The 22,284-nt window shown below is 47.0% G+C and overlaps 1 protein-coding gene across 2 annotated transcripts; it reads right to left on the bottom strand.

Annotated features, from left to right (window-relative positions):
- Positions 1 to 1,810: 1,810 nt before the first annotated feature.
- FXN (frataxin) lies at positions 1,811 to 19,800 on the bottom strand. Of its 2 annotated transcripts, XR_004987175.2 has the most exons (6): positions 19,585 to 19,800; positions 17,613 to 17,710; positions 12,603 to 12,723; positions 5,707 to 5,804; positions 2,016 to 3,578; positions 1,811 to 1,937 (listed from the first exon to the last, which is right to left on the bottom strand). XR_004987175.2 is itself a non-coding variant. In XM_036433872.2 (5 exons), the coding sequence occupies exons 1-5, from the start codon at positions 19,750 to 19,752 to the stop codon at positions 3,428 to 3,430; spliced, it is 636 nt and encodes a 211-aa protein (XP_036289765.1). In that variant the 5' UTR covers positions 19,753 to 19,800; the 3' UTR covers positions 1,811 to 3,427. The 2 variants fall into 2 exon arrangements, 1 of the variants encoding a protein (XP_036289765.1); XM_036433872.2 differs by having other exon boundaries at positions 1,811 to 3,578.
- Between the last annotated feature and the right edge of the window lie 2,484 nt (positions 19,801 to 22,284).

Here is a 22,284-nt window from a genome sequence, read left to right on the forward strand (position 1 = left end):
ATGGAAACAGAACCCATCCCCAAGGTCTCAAAATGAGCATTTTGATTAAATTGAGGTGAGAAGAGGATGTCATAAATAATACTTCATGGGAAAAATCCACATTTGAATATGAAATTAAGATGCACATATAACAATATTTTTCATGTACCAAGTGTTTTGCATATGGGCCCAGGCACTGCAAATTAGACAGCTCCATTGTACAAGTAAGGAAACTGAGGCTAGTGTTAATAAGCAAGTGAGAGTTTGGATTAATTTTTTTAAATTCTGATTAAAAAAATTCAAAAATCTCAGGTTCTCTTTTCTACACCCCAGTTCTCTGTATCTTCAGAGAAATTTATAAATCATTCTAGATAGTTTTATTTTCCAGTGGTTAAAGGAGTATCCACTCAGGAAGCTAAATGAAACTGAAAGCTTTCTAAAATTATATTACACATGCCAGGTGGTGTGGTTCAATGATTAAACATCGACCTATGAACCAGGAGGTCAAGGGTTGATTCCTGGTCAGGGCACCTGCCCAGGTTGCAGGCTCAATCCTGTGTGGGGCATGCAGGAGACAGCCAATCAATGATTCTCATTGATGTTTCTCTCTTTCCCCCCACCTCCCTTTCTCTCTGAAATCAGTAAAAACATATTTAAAAAAATAAAATTATATATTCTTGCCTTTTTTGTTATACTGAATTCTTTCAACATTTTCCTGAAAACTCATTCTTTGCATGGTTGGCACAGTAACTATGGTGGTCTAGGGCCTAAGGGGGCAGGAGGGAAGCTACTGGCGCCCCATTGCCTGCTTTTCCTTTGCTTGTCAGAGCAGGATTTTATTTGCCCCCTGGTGGCCGTTCTTGTGCTTGCAGCCCTTTCACTGACCTCATGGGACTCTCCCAGGGCCTTACAAACCAGATCATCAAACCAGTTAGAATTGTGTGTGAAGTAACAGTAACTAGGCCTGAAAGGCTGGCCCATAAGGACAGCATCAAGAGCACCAATTCCCTAACTTCCCTTTTCATGTCAGGGCACCTGATTAATTAATACCTCTTAAGTTTTATGTTGTATCCAGATAGATGAATGCGCCTTTTAACTGAGTTCCAAGTGAGGTACAATGAAACTTCCATTAAAATAAGTTTTTTTAATTGATTTGAGAGATAGAAGAAGGGAGAGGGATAGATACAGAAACATCTATCGGCTACCTCCTCTACACCTTATTGGGGATCCTGCCCAAACCAGATGTGTGCCCTCACCTGGAATCAGACTGGTGACCTCTTGGTTCATGGGTCAACACCCCATCACTGAGCTACACCAGCCAGGCCACAAATGATTTTATATTCTCATTGATTCTAACCTACCACACTCACAATTTCCACCAAACTAAACAATAATGTTCCTTCTGAAAAAAAGAAGTATTTTAATACCCACTGAACATTTGTTTACAGTGCTTTATTTATTTAATGTATTTAATATATTTGTATTGATTTCAGAGAGGAAGGGAGAGGGATAGAAACAATGATGAGAATCATCGATCTGCTGCCTCCTGCACACCCCCTACTGGGGATCGAACCCAGAACATGGGCACATGCCCTTCACCAGAATCGAACCCTGGACCTCTCTGTCTGCAGGCTGATGCTCTATCCACTGAGCCAAACTGGCTAGGGCTGTTTACATTGTTTTATTAATAAATCTTTCTGTAGTAAGAAAATAATGGAGATAACTTTAGATGAGTTTTAATGTTCCGGAAAGTATCAAAATGAGGTCATGTGGTGTTGCAGGCTGTCTTAGTCCATTCAAGCTGCTATGACAAAACACTATAAACTGGATATTTACAAGCAACGTAATTTATTTCTCACAGTTATCGAGGTTGGGAAGTTTGAGGTCAAGGTCCCAGCAGACTCAGTGTCTGGTTCACAGGCTGCTGTGTCCTCCGATGGTAGAAAGGGGAGGGCGCTCTCTGAGGCTTCTCTGATAAGGGGACTGACTGCATTCATGAGGGCTCACCCCGTAAGACATAATCACCTCCAAAAGACCCCACCTCCTCATACCATCACTTTGGGGACTAGGATTCAACATATGAATTTTAGGGGAACAAAAACATTCAGTCTATAGCATATTAGCACAGTAAGGGCACAATAAAGGTTATTACTTGAACATGAATTCAGTGGACATTCAAGTAATTCTAATAATCATATATTTTATTCTAAAGCTTAAAAAATATGGTTCCTGTCATCCCCTCACCTAGCAGAGGTCATTGAGCTAGCCTGTGAAGTTTACTGACCAGAATACTGGCTAAATGAACTGGGAACCCACCATTCCTCTATCTAACCCAACTGTCTTACCTAACACGCAAGAAAACAGAGGTCCAGCCAGTACGTGGATCTTTCCCAGAGACAAACAGCACTTTGGGTTGAGCCAAGGATAAGCCAGGTTTCTTTGCATGAACACAAACACTTCTCCTTTGGGGGGCCCTCCATTTACAAAGAGCCTCCTCGGCTCCTTTCCCTCACTTATTCAACATCTATGAGCTTCTGGAGGTGCCTTTTCCCTCTCTTGACTTTAGAAGACTTTTTTTTTTTGCATTCGCAGGCCTGTGCTGCAGCAGCTGATTCTATACTGACCCTAAAATTAAAAAAAAAAAATTAAAAAATACATACACTCAAACATAATTAAATGTGTGTATGTGCATATACAGGGTGACCCAAAAAATGTGTACACACTTTAACAGCTGATAGCCTCAGTTGATGCTTCTTTCTTTTCAGATTTAACCCACTGGGATCAATAATTATTCAAAGTGTGTATATATTTTTTGGGACGCCCTTATGTGTATATATGGGGGGGAAAACAGCACCGTATCTCCGAGACACCCCTTGCAGGCTACATACACCCCAGCAGACACAAAGCACAAAGAGAGAATGGTCTTCGGTTTGAGAATTCCCGAGTTGCCACGGACACTTCAATAGTAACAGCCCGCTATGTTTAAGGGTCTATGTTTTCAAGAGGCGTGGGAACACTTAGAGGCCCTCTTTAATGAGTCTCGTGTTGAGACAATGGTGAGTTCAGCCAGCCACTCTTCGTGCAGTTTTTCACCAAGTCCTTCAAAGAACAAATGGTGAAGCCAATTCATTTCTCCTCTCAGAATTTTTCCTTATTATTATTTTTCTTTGTTGCAAGGTTAAATGTATAGGCATGGGTATAGAGGCATTGTAAAGATGCAGGCTATCATGTGAGGGAGGGAATCAGACAGTAAGTCCAAAAAAAGCTATGGAAGTTAATCATCCAAAGTCAGAGGTAGGGTGAGAGGCGACCTATTCTTTTCCCAGAGCTGTTACCCACAATGCAACTGCCCTCAAAAGCAGGACCAGAACAAACTAGACTTTCGGCTGCAGAAGGAAGCTGGGTCTTGGCTTTGGAACTTCCACTGTCTTTCCAACGGGGCTGGGCATCAAGGGTCCTTTCCAGAATAGGCCAGAGAAGACAAGTCCAGTTCGGTTTTGAAGGCTTTCGTCATCTCCGCGGCCAGCAGCTCGTGGAGGGACACGCCGTCGTGGGAGTACACCCAGTTTTTCCCAGTCCAGTCGTAGCGCTTGGGGCCACTGCGAGACAAAACACACACACACAGCTCATGCCGAGGACAGCGCTTTAGCAGAAACACTGATTCCACAGAGGTTGCCACCAAAACACTGACTGGAGTGGAGCTCTAGAAAGTAATGTTTAATGAGGCATATATTTGACTTCTTGTCTCAGGGTCTTTCTATTTAAGAATAGTTACTCAGCCCAATAGTTACTCAGTGTGGCCCAGTGGTTGAGCATCGACCTGTGGACTAGGAGGTCACAGTTCGATTCCCAGTTGAGGCACATGCCTGGATTGTGAGCTTAATCCCCAATAGGGGGTGTACATAGGAGGCAGTCCACTGATGTTTGTCTCTCTCTCTTTCTCCTTTACCTCCCTCCCTCTCTAAAATCACCAACAGTATATTTATAAAAAATAAAAATAAAAAGAGAGAGAGAGAGAGGGAGAGAGAGAGAGAGAGAGAAAGAAAGAAGAAAGAAAATGTCTGCTTGGCAGATGTTCTCTCCAGATTTCTATCATGAATTACAGATTTTAAAAAAATAGCACAACTTGGAATTTCCAGGAATTTATTATCTAGAAGTATATGCTTCTAAACATGGCGGGGGTAGGACCACCTTGCTGGTATGTGTGTCCCAGTACGATATGGACTTTCCAGTTTCCAGACACAACAAAGAATTCTTTCAGTGGAGCCATCACCGTGGCTTCTGGTGCCCTGCCCAGTGTCTACAAAGCCCCAGATCCCCAGAGCTGATGGCTGGACTTAAGCGGATCCACCCTGTTTCTCATGCTGGTTTCTCTGAAGATGAAGGATAAGAATGGACAGCCCACATGCGTGGCCGCGGTTAGGGCTGAGACCACTGTTTGAGGCCAAAGAGAACAGGCTAACTGGCCCACACAGGGTGAAACCCCTCAACTTCAAATGAGCAGAGGCTAAAAAAGCAATCCATTTGGTGATTTCGGGCATTACCAGAAATGACAGTGACTTCTGGAGTCGTTTTTATTGAATTATAACGTCCTCCCTAGATGTGGTTGGGATGAGGGCGGCATAATGATTTATTAAACCGATAGTATATTAACTGCCTAAGACTGAGATCAAGGTTGGGGCAGGTAACAAGTTAAATTTAAAAAATATATATATATTATTGATTTTCCACAGAAAGGAAAGGAGAGGGATAGAGAGCTAGAAACGTCGATGAGAGAGAAACATCGACCAGCTGCCTCCTGCACACCCCCTACTGGGGATATGCCTGCAACCAATGTACATTCCCTTGACCGGAATTGAACCTGGGACCTTTCAGTCCGCAGGCCGACGCTCTGTCCACTGAGCCAAACCGGTTTCGGCAACAAGTTAAATAAAAAAAAAAAATGCAAACGCCATCAGACTTTCAAATATTCTATGTCTAGGTATACCCGAGCCTTTCCCAATTCAGTCAGTATGTTCTCTTCGGAAGCGTTAATGAATGACCCACAAAGGCTGGCCTACGGGCTTTCAGAGGACGTTTCTCTTTGACTTTCTGATAAACACCTCAACGGCAGCCGGAGGAGGGGCCCGCTCTCCCTGCATGTTCTCAGGCTCTGGGATGCAGCACAGGCCGTCTCAGCACTGCCGTTTAGCCCACTAGACCGAAAGCACATCCGTGGAGAAGGCAGCAGGAATGCGATGCCTGGAACTCTCCCGCCCCCGCAGAGCACACAGCTCTGCTCTGCAAATGGGAGTCAGCTAACCTTTAACTGAGATGCTCAAAACAAGCCAGAGGTCAAACTTTAACTTGCTTTGAAGACAAAGTACAGCGTGTTCAGATGCTGCAATATCAAACGTGGCTTTTCTTTTTTTTTTCTTTTTTCTTTTTTTCTTTTTTTTTTAAAGCAGGGCAATGGTTTAATAGAGAAAAACTGTCCAGGCCGGGTCCTGACACGTGATAAATGTGTCGCTTCAGATCTCGTTCACAACCCAATATCCACTCACAGCAGACAGAAGTCACATAACCAGAGAAAGCCTTCCTCCTGAGAGGGAGGCGTGCTGTCAGACCTCAGGAGAGGTTCGCTTCCACAGACTCTGAAGCAGGAGGGGGGGGGCACCCTCCTCACCGGTCCCCAACATCACGTTTCCAACAAGCCGAACAGCGAGAGCCTCTGACGTGGGAACATACCTGGATGGCGAAGACAACCAGATTTGCTTGTTCGGGGTCTGCTTGTTGATCACGTAGGTCCCTAAATCTCCACCCAGTTTGATTGTTAAAACACCACTCTAGGGTGGACAAAATCGTAAGGGGAAAAAAGGAAAAAGTTATCACTTCATCCTAATTGCTTTGTGTTTTTTTATATCTTAACATTTTGCATTCATATAAGGACGCGATATCCATCCTAAAGAAATGTCTTTGGTGCTTAGAAGTAGGAAGAAGGTCATGCAGAAAGAAAACTGCTCCCAGAATCAGACCAGATGACTCATAACACTTCGGCCTCACAGTGCCTTCCCTCCTTCCCCGTGAGCTCAGCAAGGCGAAAGGAATCCTCCTTTCCCTCTAGAGCAGTGGTTCTCAACCTTTCTAATGCCGTGACCCTTCAATACAGTTCCTCATGCTGTGGTGACCCCAACCATAAAACACACAGGTTGAGAACCACTAGCAGGGTTGCCTAAGACCATCGGAAAACACAGATTATTTACATTACAGTTCATGACAGTAGCAAGATTACCGTTATGAAGTAGCAACGAAAATAATGTTATGCTTGGGGGTCACCACAACATGAGGAACTGCATTAAAGAGACACGTCATTGGAAAGGTTGAGAACCTCTGCTCAGAGAGGAGGAAACAGAGGCACACAGGGCTGAGTGGCCTGTCGGCGGGATTACAGCTGCAGCACAGAAGATCCGCATGCCCATCTCTGCCTCGTTTGCTTGACCGCCAGCGGAACATGCTAAAGGACGTTAAAAGCCTCAGACACCAGCTCTTGGAGTACCACGGTGGCCCAAACCTGAGACAGGAGAGGCTCATTCAAAAAAAAAAAAAGGAAACCAGGCAAGAAAGAAGGAAGGAACTGAGCCACCCGCTTTGCTCGTCTTGGCCCCGACGCGGCTGGGAGAAGGCAGACACTCCAGACCAGAGCTTTTATTTCAGACCCTTCCCAGGCATCTCTTCAGCCTCTCAGAGGCGCCTCCCCAGCTTTATTTTCCTCTACAACAGCCCCGAGTTCTTCAGAAGACCAGTTGGTCCAACTTTGCTCAATAAATGCTCATTTAAATTTGAAAACACTCTTTCAACAAAGAGCCCTTCAGTCCCAAGGCCTGAGGTCTCTTTAGAAGTCCCGAGATAGTAAAGAAACAGCTACACCGCCAGCTCCCTTGCCTGGAGCTGGGGGGCTGCGGCGCCTCTGGCTGCTCCCCATCCCTGCACAACCCGCAGAGATCCACAGCGTCCTTTCCCTGGGCCTCCCAGAGCCTGTCCAAACCAGGGATCCTGAATGGTTCTCAGACTGTGTGTTTGGTTCACACACACAGAGAACTATGGAAAGGATGGAGAAAGTACCGGGAATAACCTAACTGATGGGCCTGGGTGGGAGGATGCTATTGGGTTATTTTTTAATAACCTTTTTTCCCCCCTGATTAAAAAGAAGCAGAGAAATTATAGGGTCATTGGGAAAATAAATGATGTGGATGTGAATGTGAACCTGCCCCCTACCCTCTGCTACTTGAAGCATCTTGTGAGCAGATCTGTCTGTTCATCTTAGCATCTTCAGTGTCTAGCACACCGATTCTTGATGCAAAATACTGGATGGATACAAAATACATTTGTGGATGAATGAATGAATGGATGAATGAGGGAGCAGAGGCATGGATAACCAGATACTGGGATAACTTGGGTCCAAGTTAAGGGCCACGTTATGCAAGGCAGAAAGTCTCAACACGCACTCCCCTCACCTCCTTCCTGCTCAATGTGTGTCATTAGATTTCCCTCCTCTTTGGAGCTCGAAGCTGTTCCGGAAGGAAAGTGAGAGAGCAGGAAGGAAACGAGCTGCCTTCCTGGCTCTCCAGGAGCTGGGACTGTGTTTGGAACTGTCTGTAAGAGGCCAGACGAAGAGGCCCGCTTTGTTCTTATCGCTATTCCTTAGGTAGCCCTCTGCGTCTATTTTGGGAATGTGGACAGATTTAAAGGCGGCGGCATGTGTGAGAGAGAGAGTTAGAGACATTTTACTACCGGAGTAGCAGCTGCTGAAATACAGGCACCAGTGAATCAGAACAGACCCCGGCCACAGCTGGCGAGGCTCATTCCTTCCTGCCCGTCGACAGCAGCTCTACACAAGTGGAAGCAAATAGCCATTTCTGTTGTCACCAACTGACTTATGGAAACAGACCCATATGGGGCAGCACATGAAGTTAGGGGATTTCTAGTATTTGTGGCTTCCCACACTCCTACAACAGACACTGACTTCCCATGGAGGACTCAGAATAATGACTAGGAAGCAAGTGCCCACAACCTGAGACCCAGAGGTGGTTTTCAAGGGATCTCTACACACAGTTTCACCCTGAAGCTGGAGCTGTGCAGATGGGTGTGTGGAGAATCTGTTCTCAGGAAAGGGTCTAGAGCAGAAAGATTCTTACAGGTTCTGGCCCCCAAAGGTTAAGAAACCCATGCTCTCTGGCAGGAATAGGTCAGCAACTTAGTGCAGGAAGGAACATGGCAACAAGCAAATATTCTCTCTCTCTCTCTCTCTCTCTCTCTCTCTCTCTCTCTCTCTCTCTCTCTCTCTCTCTCGGCCAGCAGCAAGTTGGCAAAATATCTATAAATGCTGAGCAGCATCAATGAAAGTGTGTTTTGGAGAGGAACGTGGCCATTTCGTTTAAGCAGTGAGTCAACATTATCACTTGGCAATGTTCCTCCAGGCGTTGGGGTACCAAGAATGGACAGTGTCCCTCTTCCAGGAAGTCAGGCCCATCGTGGGAGCTGATGTGCAGACAGACAATTAGAACCCAGGGTGATGGTGCTCCACAGTCACCCTCAGGGTGCTGGGCGAGGGAGGACCCGCCTGCCTGGAGCAGCGAGAGGGCTTCCCACCCAACGGGACCCTGGAGCGATTCAGAACAGGCCTCCCCAACATGTGCCACTCTGCGGCCCCAAGAGAAACGTGTACCTCTCCCTGAAGGGGTTTATTTATACTTGGGGCCGTGATCATAATAAAAAAGTTATTATCAGGAATATCTTTTTATGGCATATTACCAGGAATATCTTTTTACGGCATATTTGTGATTAGAAGTTTGCCATGACAGGGCAAACTTCTAATAACAAAACATTGCTCCTTATTGTTCGGCAGTGACCTTCCTCCCCTCGGAAGCCCCGTGGTGCCGTACCTCATTCTCAGCTCGGGATGCCAGACAGACCTCTCATGTATATGGGGTTTCCGACTCTCGTGTATATATGGGGTTCCCCTGTGTCCCTATGTAATTAAATTTGGTTATTTCCCCTTGTTGGCCTGTCTATTGTAGATTTATTAGAGCAGCTGGCAGAAACCAGGAGTGTAAAACTTCTTCTCCCCAGAGCCCCGCAGGCAGGAGAGACGGCATTCCAAGAAAGCCCAAGGAGCAGGGTTGGAGGTGTTCTGCTGTCTACACTCCACCTGACAAGCTCAGGGGAGGCCTTACAACCCAGAGACCTGGAGCAGCCACAAAGGATGGTCTGAAATGAAAACGTCCCAACTGAAGGCAGTTTACAGCAGGCAGTCATGTTCTAGGCTGGAATCTTCCCTGACAAAAGTCAATCTTTACCTCAGTCAAGCCTGTTGTCCTTTTGCATCCACAATAACATACTTGTGGAATGTCTAAGTGATTTCCTTTTCCTGGACCCCCTCACAGAGCAGATACTACACCAGAGCAGAGGTCACAAAGCCGCATTGTCATCGAGTTAATTATTGACTGTTAACTACCCTGTGCCCATCCCCATTCGTGTAAAAGAAGTCTGTGTCTATTTGATGTTAATCCTCACCTGAAGAGACTTTTTCCATTGATTGTCTTTTTAGAGAGAGTGGAAGGGGGAGAGGAGGAGGAGAGGGAGAGGGAGAGAAGGAGAAAAAGAGAGAGAGAGAGAGAGAGAGAGAGAGAGAGAGAGAGAGAGAGAGAGAGAGAGAGATTGATTGACATCGACTGGTTGCTTACTGCACATGCTTGGACTGGGCTGGGGATCGAGTTGACCAGAATCAAACCTGAAACCCTTCAGACATCAGGCCTATAAGGCTCTGGTTTAACCACAGAGCCAAACCGGCCAGGGTTATCGTTCTACTTTTTACCCAATTCCAGACGTTCCCCCCCCCCCCCCCCACGTTGCCTTCTCCTGCCTCCCTAATCTATCACTAATGGATTTCATGTAACCCATTTACGTCCTCTCTGTCCTCTTTTGATTGTAATCTATAAAGCAGGGTGCAGAACTGTCATTTTTCCAGAGCATTTTCTCAACCTGTTGAGGTTTTGCTTCCCGGCCATTATTGTCAATTTGGCTCAAAAACTCACAAAATTTCTCGAAAGGTTTGAATGCTTCTTACACTGACATATCTTACATGTGAAATATGTAAGTTAGCACTTGAAGGATTCTAATCAGGAATCACACCTCAGGATAGTTAACATTTCAGAGTATTTAATCAGAAGTCTAAACTATATGTCTTCAGCAAATAGTTTGCTAGGAATAATTTTATGCTGGTGAGTTGAATGGTACTCAAGGTATATGGACTGGCTGAAAAAAACAGACAGATAGACATGTGCCTCTTCCCTTGCAGGAATGAGCTACAGGATCTGGAAAGCCCAGCAGCTGAGTCATTGGTCAGGGAGACACTGAGAGAGGACTCCGTGACATCCTGTGAGCCACCACTGAGCAGAAGCTTCTGTTGCTGGACTCAGTGAGGTCAGCAAGACCCAGCTGCTGGAATTCTGGCACAGCTGCTTCTAATAAAACCTTTATGCAAAGTATTTGGGTCAAGGTGGGGCCTCAGCAATCCTGTAAGAACAGGCAGTGTAACTGTTCTTGTGACCTGTTAATAAATGCTGGCATGTGTGGCAGGGTTTAGCCTGAGACTTGATTTTCCTTTAGCTACATACAGCGCTTGGCAGCTAGGCAAAGGGGGCCTGTAAGTTCCCTAGATCGAACCCTCCCCCTGAGGCTATCTGCAGGGGCACTTCTAAAACCCAGCCTGGATACTGCGTCGTGCTCGCATATGCCCTGCTACAGTAACCGTTAAAACTGCCTGGGAGGCATTCATTCCTGTCTTGCCCATTGTCTCTATTCTTTTTTTTTTTTTTTTTTTAATATATTTTATTGATTTTTTACAGAGAGGAAGAGAGAGGGATAGAGAGCTAGAAACGTCGAAGAGAGAGAAACATCGACCAGCTGTCTCTTGCACACCCCCCACCGGGGATGTGCCCGCAACCAATGTACATGCCCCTGACCGGAATCGAACCCGGGACCTTTCAGTCCGCAGACCGACCCTCTTCCACTGAGCCAAACCGGTTTCTGCCCATTGTCTCTATTCTTTACCAAGTCCCTGCTGTCCTTACAACCAGACTTTGCTGCCTGCTTCTGCTGGTGCATGGGATGATGTTCAACCAACGAAGCCACACCGGCCAGGCTGCTTGCTCCCTCTGAGGGAGTCCCTTCTCGGTCCAGAGCTCCCACAGTCTCATCCAACAGTATTTCTATCACGTTAGCCTGACAGCTGGGTGTCCTAAATAATTCCATGGTTTAATCCAACATGCACACTTCATGACATTTCCCGATATTAATTAAGTGTTGTCAAGAGGATTAACCTCTGCAGGGGATTTTCTCCCGGTGGCAAAAAAGAACTGCTCCCAAAGGCCTAAGCAATACAGCAATTCTAAATCCGAAGGATGACAACTGCTAAGGTCTGCCACCTGGTGGCCAGTCCGTTTAGACCAGCACTCCCTTGGCTTCCAGGATCTGGGGCTCAAGTTTCATTCAGTCCAGAAGTTCTGGCCTGAGCTGTGTATTACAGTCAACTGGGGAACATATTTTAAAAACTTTAAAACCACAATGCCTTGCCAAAACTGGTTTGGCTCAGTGGATGGAGCGTCGGCCTGCGGACTGAAAGGTCCCGGGTTCGATTCCAGTCAAGAGCATGTACCCTGGTTGCGGGCACATCCCCAGTGGGGGGTGTGCAAGAGGCAGCTGATCGATGTTTCTCTCTCATCGATGTTTCTAACTCTCTATCCCTCTCTCTTCCTCTCTGTAAAAATTCAATAAAATATATATTTTTAAAAATTTAAAAAACAAAACAAAACAAAACCACAATGCCTTGTCTGGGCTGCACCCCATATTTGTTAAATAAAAACTCCTAGGGCCCTAGCTGGTTTGGCTCAGTGGTTAGAGTATTGACCTGCAAACTGAAGTGTCCTGGGTTCGATTCCCATCAAGGGCACATGCCCAGTTGTGGGCTCGATCCCTAGTAGCAGGCATGCAGGAGGCAGCTGATCAATGATTCTCTCTCATCATTAATGTTTCTATCTCTCCCTCTCCCTTCCTATCTGAAATCAATAAAAATACATTAAAAAAATTAAACAAAAAAACTCTTAGGGGTGGGACCCAAGGATGAACTTTAGAATGTCAGTTGAGTTTTGAGAATAAATGCTTCCTATGAATGCACCCTGACGTACTGTATCAGAATCTCCCACGAGTGGGGCCCCTGTCAGTGGAGTCGGAATATTTCTCAGCACTATCTTACCCTGCTTAAGACTAGTGGTCTCGTTCAGTGTTCCACACACCTGCCTGAAGAGACAAGCACATGCTGGGTCCCTTTCCAATTTACCTTTATGGGTCTCCAATGAAGTTTCAGAATCTGTATTTTTCAGCAAAAATGAGGGTCAGAGAAGATGAGCGACACACCCAAGGTCACAAGCCTGTGGAGCAGGGCTGGCACGCGAACCCTAGCCTTTTGGTCTCACCCTTCACCACGTGCTGTTGGATGCTTCCCTCTGCTGAAGGGGCATCCTTTATTTTAGTGAGCTACGGTTTTTCGGGAGGGAACAGGAAAATGAAAATAAGTGGAGAGGTACCCCAAAGGAGACGTCATAGTCTTCGCACGTGTAAGGTTTGTCTGCAAGGTCTTCAAAAAACTCTGCCAAGGCGTCCAGGGTCTCCTCGGCCAGCCGCTCATAGGTGGACTCATCCAAGGAGCTGCAGGGAAACAAAAACCACAACCACACACCATCACCAAACCGCTCCGTTTTACTAACATCATATCACCACACTTACTTTTCATTTAGGTTTATAAAATCGATGGAAAATAGCTAACATGTACAGAGTGAAAATTTAAACAGCCCTGGCCAGAGCTGCTTAATAGTTAAGAATGTCGGCCCACACACTGAAAGGTCTCAGGTTCGATTTCTCGTCAAGGGCACGTATCTGGGTTGCAGCTTCAATACCCCGTCCCAGTTGGGGCAACCAATAAATACGTTTCTCTCGCATCGATGTTTCTCTCTCTCTCTTTCTCTTTTCCCTTCCCTCGTTCCCTTCCACTCCCTCTAAAAGTCAATGGAAAAAAACATCATTGGGTGAGATCAACAATAATAAACTAAAGTAAACTATAATAAACTAAAATAAAATAAATAAAATAGTATGAAGGTCTAACAGAAAATTCTTCCCAAATGGGCAGTCTCATCCCCAGAGTCAACTATGATGACAGCCTCTTTGTATCCTTCTAAAAATGTTACATTCTTTTCCATATGCAAATGAAGCACATTATAATTTTCATTAATACGTCTTGGAAATTGCCCCATAGGAGCACATATGGACTTTCACAATGTTTTATTTTATCCTATAGGCTCGATGCATGAAATTTGTGCAAGAGTAGACTTTCCTTCCCCCAGCTGTTGGCACCCAGGACCTGGGCTTCCCTCGCAGCCCTGGCTTTGTCCGGAAAGTTGTCCAGAAGGACATCTGGTCTAATTAGCATTTTACAATTTTATTATTATAGATTATTTACTCAACCTATCCCCTTCAGCAGGACGATGAAGTTTCCATTGCTTTTAAAATTAAAATTTATGCCCAGCAAACCACAAAATGGGATAAAATATATGCATTACACACATCTGAAAAAGGACTTATATCTGGAATGTATAAAGAACACTTACCAATCAGTAAGAAAAAGAAAACCCAATAGAAAAATGGATAAAATACTTGAACAGATTTCATTCAATACAAAGACCTCCAATGGCCAATGAACATATGAACAAGTGTAAAACTTGGTTAGTCTTAAGGAAAAATTTTAAAAATTGCTATGAGATACCTCCAGAATGGTTAAAATGAAAGAGACAGGTAATGTCAAGAGTTGGCCAGGAAGTGAAGCAAGCAGAGCTTTCATTTACTGCATATAAACGGGACAATCAGTTTGGAAAACTAGGGGGCAGAATCTACTAAAGTGAATACAGACAAATGCCATTCGTTCCACACTCAGGTATATACCCAACAGCAATGCATACCAAGCAGAAACAGACTCAGAGATTTAAGAACAAAGTGATGGTTGCCAAAGTGGCGGGTGTGGGGGAGGGGCAGAATAACTGAAGGGAATGAAGAGGTACAAATTTCCAGTTATAAAATAAATAAGTTACGGGGACGTAATGTACAGCACAGGGAATGCAGTTAATAACATCATAATAACTTTGTAGGGTGACACATGGTTATTGGATTATTGAGGTGATCATTTCCTAAGGTATGTAAATGTTGAATCACTATGTTGTAAAACCTGAGATTAATATAATATTGTATATTATACTTTATTGTACTATACTGTACTGTACTATACAATACTTTTTAAAATATATTTTTATTATGTTAATACAGAGAGAGGGAGAGAGATATAGAAACATCAATGATGAGAGAGAATCATCGGTTGGCTGTCTTCTACTCACCCCCTACAGGGGATCGAGCCTGCAGCTTGGGCATGTTCCCCTGACTGGAATTGAACCCAGGACCCTTCAGTCAAACTGGCCAGGGCTATACTATACTTTAATAATAAAAAAAGAAATACATACCTAGGTTCACCAAAAGATATGCACTATATTAGGATGTTCATAGCAGAAGTCCCCATAGCCCCAGACTGCATACTGCCCACCCATAGATAATACAGATAAACTGTGGTATATTCATGCAATAGAATACTATATAGCAAAATAGAAATGCCTATAAATATATCAATATGGACAAATCTCACAAACATAATGGTGACTGAAAGAAGCCACACACAAACATATTTATATTTAATGATACAGTTCATATAAACAACCAGGCAAAATTAATCCAGGCTATTGGAAATGAGAATGGCAGTTACTCTGGGGCAGGGAGGGGTTAAAAACTAGAAATGAGCAGGAGGCGTGTTTTTAGGGGCTGGTAACGTTCTACTTCATGAGCTATTTTTGAGTTACATGCTATGTCCATTTTTTAAAAATTTATCAAGCTGTACACTTGTAACTTGGAGACTTATTTTTCAATTTTAAGAAACCACTGTAAATCCACAGAGACAGAAAGCAGATGAGTGATTCTCAGGGGCTTGGAGAAGGGAGGAACGGGGAGAGTGTGTTCATGGGCAGGCTGTTTCTTTGTGGAATGACAAAAATGTTCTGGAGTTCATGGTGAAAGTTGCACAACCTGTGAATATTCTCAAAGCCACAAAACGGTACGTTTTTTAAAATGGCATATTTCATGGTATGTGAATTATAACAATAAAAACACTGTTCTGATAAAACTTCCTATATGAGCTTTGGTGCCTCTATGAGGAAATATGTGCAGGCTACAAGGTGTGTCCCAGATAACGCCATCCTCTGAGTTTCCAGGAGGCCTAAGGTAAGACCCCAGTGGCTGTGAGGTAATTCATGCAAGACAGAAAGAGCTGCCATATGCCCACCCCCCATCCCCCCACTCCCGCCTCAGGGGTAAGAGGTGGGGAAGGTCACAGGACTGATGAGGAGATGGTAAGGGGCTCTTCTTTAGAAAGTGGCGGGCGTGGCTGGGTGTGTTGGAGAGAACCTGGAGCAGAGGTGGACATACGTCCTGAGGAGTGTGGGAACATAAAGGCACAGCTGACTCAGGTGTCAAGTTCAAAGGCAAGAGCTTGGCAGGTGCTACCTGACAGCAGCCAGCTGGGCCATAGCAGGAGTGGGCTGTCCTCCTACTCACAGCAGAACTTCTTGTATGAGCTTTGGTGAAGGGAATGAAGAGGTACAAACTTCCAGACCTGAGAGAGATGCCTGTAGTATAGAGGTGCGCTTCCCAGAAGCCAGAAGTAGACCCTGAAGAGGGAAAATGTACTTGAGGCATCCTGTGAGGGCCCCACCAAGCCTCAGAGACCACCTGCAGGGACAAGGGGACAGCGGCAGAGACTCTGTGCGGGGAGAAGCTGGAAATGGTGCCAACAAAGCAAACACCTAACGTAGGCAGCTCGCAGCACTGGCTCGGAGCTATGTGGAGGGGCCAATGGACACGGATACAGCGGGCCGGGCACTCTCCAGGTCCTGTGAACCTGCTGCCTGGGAGGCCAACTGCTGTAGTTGTGGGATGGTTAGAATGTTCCTGTGTACGGGAGGCTCCTTGCTGCTAGTTGGTGCGACATGGAAAAGGTGAAGCAGGAGACCACTGGCACAGCGGCAGGTCAGTGGGATGAAACTAAGCCCTGGGGGACTAAAGGCTGCCCACAGGCGGAAAAGCCAAAGGAGAATGTGGGCCCTGAACGACAAAGGCCTCTCATTAAGACAAAAAGAGGATCCAGTCCTGGTGCAAAAACAGACGGAGTGAGCTGAGCATGGGATGAGGATGCAAAACGTAAGGCAGCCTGGGGCTTCCACCCACGGGAGAAATTTGGTTGTGGCTACTGGCTATAGGACTGACTCAGGGTAAAGAGATCAGGAGCCTACTAGGTTCTTGAGGGAAAAAAAATGCTGTTGTCAGAGAAAACTGAGTCTGGCCTACAAGAGCCTGCTGGAGCCTTAAAGACATGAGGGCCTTTGAAAGCCCAAGTGCTACCAGCAGGAAGTGGGCAGCAAAGGCTGCCTGACCCCAAGCAGGACACGCCCCCCGCTGACTGGCTCCCCTGTGGCCAGGGGTGCTCCTGGGGGCAGAGCTGGGGTTTCAGGGAGGAACATCCCCCTCTGTCAGGTGTCCCAGTGTTGCCTTGGGGGACTCCGTCGCTACCACAGGCCAGGGACACGTCGCATTTCTGAGTGGGAGTTGTGGGAGTTGTTATCTTGCCCTGCTGTGTGTGTGTGTGTGTGTGTGTGTGTGTGTGTGTAAGTCAGAGATGACATGCCTAGACCTGAGAGAGAGGCCTGTACAGCACCCGGACATGCTGACCTTTGTGGTAGATGAGAGACCACATGGGCTGCGGTGGCAGCCTTGGGGCTGAAGGCAGTGTGTGTGGAGGGTGGAAGGAGGTCTGTGCAGGGATCAGCGGCAGAGGGTAGACTGGAGCAGTGCCTGGCAGCTTTCCATCAGAGCCCATCGCCGCCTTCCTCCGGGGCTCCCACAAGACCGTATTTCCCAGCCTTCCCTGCAGCTAGGTGAGGCCATGGGACCAAGTCCTTCCCACTAAAAGGTGAGTGAGGGTCAGGTGCCACTTCCAGGGCTTCCTTCCATGCTCTTTTGTCCCTTCTGTGGAATAGAGCTGGACAGGGCAGCCTGGCCTTGGCCACGCAGAGCATAGTGAAGTACTACCCTAACTACTAAGACATCAAAGAGAATAATAACAAGACTCTGGAAACAACCTAAATGTCCATCATTAGGGGATGGGGGTCAATGAATTATGGTACACTCATAACACGTAATACTTCATGAAAAATAACACGGCAGACAGTGAAGTGGAGAGATGTATGTGGGTGATGCTGCTGAGGGAGAAAACGGGTTCCGTATGGGATGGTCTAGGTAAGAGAAAAGGGAGAAAAAGTTAATAGAAGTGTGTGTACGTGTAGTATATATGTTGGTGTGTGTGTTGGGGGAGAGAGAGAAAGAGAGAAAGAGGAGAAAAGAGACAGAGACACAGAGAGAGAGATCTGATGAGGACAGTATATTTATCTTACCCTGGGTTGCCCAAACTTCCTGTTGTCCTCAAGTTCATCAAACAGACATTCTGCTTTTTGACACTGAGAATCTGGTTGAGGCAGTAGAGGCTCAAACCCTAAAGCCAAAGTCAAGAAGAACATTACCATTTCTCAGTATATTACAGCCCATTCGTGAAAGTTTAAATATCACCACTTCTACCTTGGATTGTAACCATGTTAGAGTTTTCCAGGGATATTTCTCAGGACTTTTCACTTTCTTTTAATGCATTACAATGATTCCCTGAGCCTGTGCTATCCAGTACGGTAGCCATGAGCCACACGCAGCATTTAAATGTAATTTTATTGCAACAAAATAAAATGTAAACAGTCAGTCCCTTCGTTGCATGGGCCGAATTTTGAGTGTCCTGTGGTCTCATGTGGCTGTGGTCCATCATCACAGGAAGTTCCACTGGGCAGCGCTGCTCCAGCTGGGCTATCAGCACAGGGGACACTCCCAGCCCTTGAATAAAACAAGCAACAAGGAACAGTACGAGGCAGAAGTCGGTGCCGCCCAGAAGAGGTTCTGACTGCAGACAGATGGAAGTAGGGTAGCAATCATCTCAGGTAGAAACTGCTGTCTGGGTTCTGTACTTATTTGTTTGCTAACGCAATAGAAAGTTATTTTGATTTTCTCAAGTTATGTATGCTATCCCAACACTCCACTGATGATGGTTGGAATGTCCCATTGATTGTGATCTCACTGGTCATGGAAGCACATTCCTCTGGGACCCAAGACAGTTCAATGATCCTAAACTGCCTCAGCAGTTATAGATTAGTGCATTCCTGTTGACTCAGGGATCCCAGAATCTATTCTAAATTGCCCTGGTGGTCCATCCCAGATAATGTGTTTCTATTGATTCAGTGATTCGTAGATACTTTAGATAACTAGCTTGCTCAGTTTCACTTCTGTAAAATCTCAAAACAGGTTCCTCATTCCAGACTCAAAGATGTAATCAATACTTTTGTGCTATTTTGCCAGACGAAGAAAGCTGTTCGGAGGGGGGTGGGTGAGTGGGTGTTTCTATATAACGCAACAGAAATCCTTATAAATATAACAATATGGACATATTTGGAGCTGCGAGATTTGGAACTTTAGCCCCTCCTATGCAGCCGGCCTTTAATAAATGACCGTAATTCAACTTTTTTGAGGCGTCCTTTGTAATGGGGGTTACACTACAACAAGATCTGATTAATCAAATGATCTGCAGGGGACAATGGGACCTGCTGAATTTCTTTCGCTACGATAACTGCTGAGCATCCAGCAATTACGTCCAACCCTACTGACCGGCTTGGCTAGCACCCCACCCACTCCAAATAACGGGAGTGGGTGGGGTGCTAGTGAACAGAGAGCTAGAGAGGGGGCCCTGGCAGAGGATCTACCCCAGGGCAGGAGGGCAGGTGGGCATGAGGGCAGGCACCTGTGAAGGGAGAGAAGAGGGGTGCAGCCCAAGTGCAGAGGGCACAGGGAGACCCTCCACTGGACTTCATCCTGGGAAGGGGGTTTGGGAGAAGACAAGGAAGGGCTACAAGGGGTTGGTGATCACATCTGCATTCTCCAAAGGTCACCCTGGTTTCCACTAAGAGAAGGGGTCAGAGGCTGCCAATTATGGCTCGAGAGCCACCATGCCCTTGGCTAGAAAGGAGGCAGAGGGCACGGGCTGAGAGGTGAGCCGAGGAGGAGGACCAGGGGGTGCGGAGCGCAGGCGCCTTGTTTAAAAAGGCTGGCTCTGCAGGAGCCGTCAGAGCAGCTGTGACCACAGCACAGGCCACGCTGGTCGGTGATGCCGGCGCCGCTCGGTCTGCACGGCCCCAGCCCCGGCCCCGCTCAGCCCGCCGCCCGCGCCGCCGTTTCCGCGGGAGCCGGGCGGGCGGCGCGCGTGCGCAGAGCGTCGCCGGCGTGCGCGTCTGTGCGCCGGCGCGCGGCCCGGGCGGCGGCCGAGCGGGTACTCACCGCCTGGCGGGGCGCGCAGGCCGCGGCGGTCCCGCCGCGCAGGGGTCGGCGGCCGCCCAGTGCGATGCTCCTCGCCGGCCGCAGTGTCCCAGCTCGGGTCCGGGCCGAGCCCCGGAGCGCCGAGCGGGACACGAGGCCGGCAGCCCAGCGGGGTCCGAGCGTCCACATGCTCCCGGCGATCTGCGCCGCTCCGCCCTCCCGCCCGGGGACGCCGCGGCGACCCCTAGTGGCCGCGGGTTCAGGCGCCGCGCTCCAGGGCTGCTATGTAGGCGGTGTCCAATGGTCAGAGGTTAGATAAACCTCGGGAGGAGCTTCCCGGCGTTGCACTTCTCATGCATTTAACAAAAACGGAGAGACCCTCTTGGACTACGTAGTGAACGAGTGACTGAGGCTCCAGAGCGCGGAGACCTTAGCCTGGGGACCCTTTTCTGCAGACCATCTAGCCAGGAGGGATGTGGGAGCTGGGCAGGGTGCAGGTCTGAAAGCTACTTGGCGGCCTGTATAGGTTACAGACAGGGGCTGCCTGGTTTAAATCCGAACCCTGCACCCTTGGTAGCTGTGTGACCATTGTGCACTTAATTAACCTCTGTGCTTTATCTATAAAATGGGGTTTATAAAAATTTCTACTGCATAGGGTTGTAAGGATAAATTGAATTAATCCATGCGATGTTTTGTTGCACAGGCCCTGGACCCTAACGAGTGCACAATATTAAGTTGTTAATGCATTTTATTTTTATTTTTATTTTTTATATTTTAAAAAAATATATTTTATTGATTTTTTTACAGAGAGGAAGGGAGAGAGATAGAGAGCTAGAAACGTCGATGAGAGAGAAACATCAACCAGTGCCTCTTGCACACCCCCTACCGGGAATGTGCCCGCAACCAATGTACCGGAATCGAACCTGGGACCTTTCAGTCTGCAGACCAACGCTCCACCACTGAGCCAAACTGGCTTCGGCTGTTAATGCATTTTAAAAGACATTTTTATTGCAAAGGAATATACATTCTCGGTCATTAAAAGGATGTAGTTTTTTGGGGGATTCTCGCTTTGGAGACCAGTCATTATATTTTGAGGAAATCCAAACTACCGAAGCAGAAAGATGACGGACGTAGAAACTGAGGCCTCCAGCCAACTGCCAGCATCAACCACTAGACATGTGAGCGAACTGGTCTCCAGGTGAGTCCAGCCCCAGCCTTAGAGTCTTATAGCTGAGGCCACAGACAAACTGCCTGGATTCCAGACCCCAAGGGTTTTTGAGCATAAGAGATGTTGGTTTGAGTTTAAGCCAGTCCCATATATGTTTGGGGAATCTGTTACACAGCCATAACAACAGGAACACATGGCTGCCTCCTCCTCCTCCTCCTCCTCCTCCTCCTCCTCCTCCTCCTCCTCCTCTAGTAACTCCAATGTCAGATAAGACATCCTCTAGTCATATCTTTCCTTCAACAAACCTCTCTATCTCCACAAATGTGTCTTAGGCACCCCCTGTGTTTCTGCAGCTTATAAGGTAATTATAAGCGTTTTGTTTGCTTGTTTTTAATCATGTTTATATTGATTTCAGAGAGAAAGGAGATGAGAGGGAATTATTGATCAGCTGCCTCCTGCATCCTTCCCACTGGGAGTCAGGCCTACAATCTTGGTTCATAGTTTGATGCTCAACCACTGAGCCACACGGGCCAGGCTCTGTTGTTTGTGTTTTACCTGTTGACTCAGTGTCTCCCACACCAGAATATAAGCTCCGGGTCTATCCTGCTCACCATTGTATCACAGTGCTAGACACAGTGCTGGGAGATAGTAGGTGCTCAGTAACTATCTGCCAAATGAGTGGATCAATACCCCTGCTCTGTGACCTGTTAGATAAACTTTATCTATAGAACAAGGATAATAGTGGTACCTACCACACAGTGTTGAAAGAATTAAGTAAAATACTGTCTAATTTTTATGGTAATAATATCTGGCACATAGTAAGACCTCTAAACAATTATTATTTACTAGGGGGCTCAGTGCACGAATTTGTGCACCTTGAAAGGAACTGTGGGCCACGAGGCTGAGGTGGGCACAGGGGCGGGTTTTGGCCCATCCTCTGCACCCCTGCCTGGCCCCTCCCACCATGGCCCTGGCAGCCCCACTCCCACTGCCAATGCTCTCATGTGCTGGTGGCACAGGCTCCACTGGCACCTGCTGACAGTGCAGAGCAATTGGGGCCTGTACCAGCAGTGGGTGCAAGAGGTGGCTGCAGGCCCCAATGATAGCCCCTTAGGAGCAGGGGGAGGTGGAGAAGCTCTCAGGGGCTATCAGGGCCGGCAGCTGCGGCTCTTGCACCCACTAATGGTGCTGAGTGATTGGGTGTGAGTGGGGCCCGTGTTGGCAGCAGGTGCAAGCAGTAGCTCCGGCATAGGCAGTGGCTGTGAGCACCAGGCAGGACCGTGACATGTGGGGCAAAGAATTTTCAGTAACCACCAGAGGATCCCTGATGACATTGACAGACCGGCGGCCAGCCTTGGTCTGGTGCCCCCACTCACCTGCTCCACCATCCTGCCATAGCCATGTTTCACACGTGCCCCCTGGTGATCAGCACACGTCATAATGACCAGTTATTTGGTGGTTCCACCATTCGGTCTATTTGCATATTAGGGTTTTATATGTATAGATTCTCTTCTCTTTCTCTGTCCCTGAGGTCTAGGCTCAACTCTGACCCT

Source organism: Pipistrellus kuhlii, unplaced genomic scaffold (assembly GCF_014108245.1).
Source record: "Pipistrellus kuhlii isolate mPipKuh1 unplaced genomic scaffold, mPipKuh1.p scaffold_m20_p_12, whole genome shotgun sequence".
NCBI lineage: Eukaryota > Metazoa > Chordata > Mammalia > Chiroptera > Vespertilionidae > Pipistrellus > Pipistrellus kuhlii.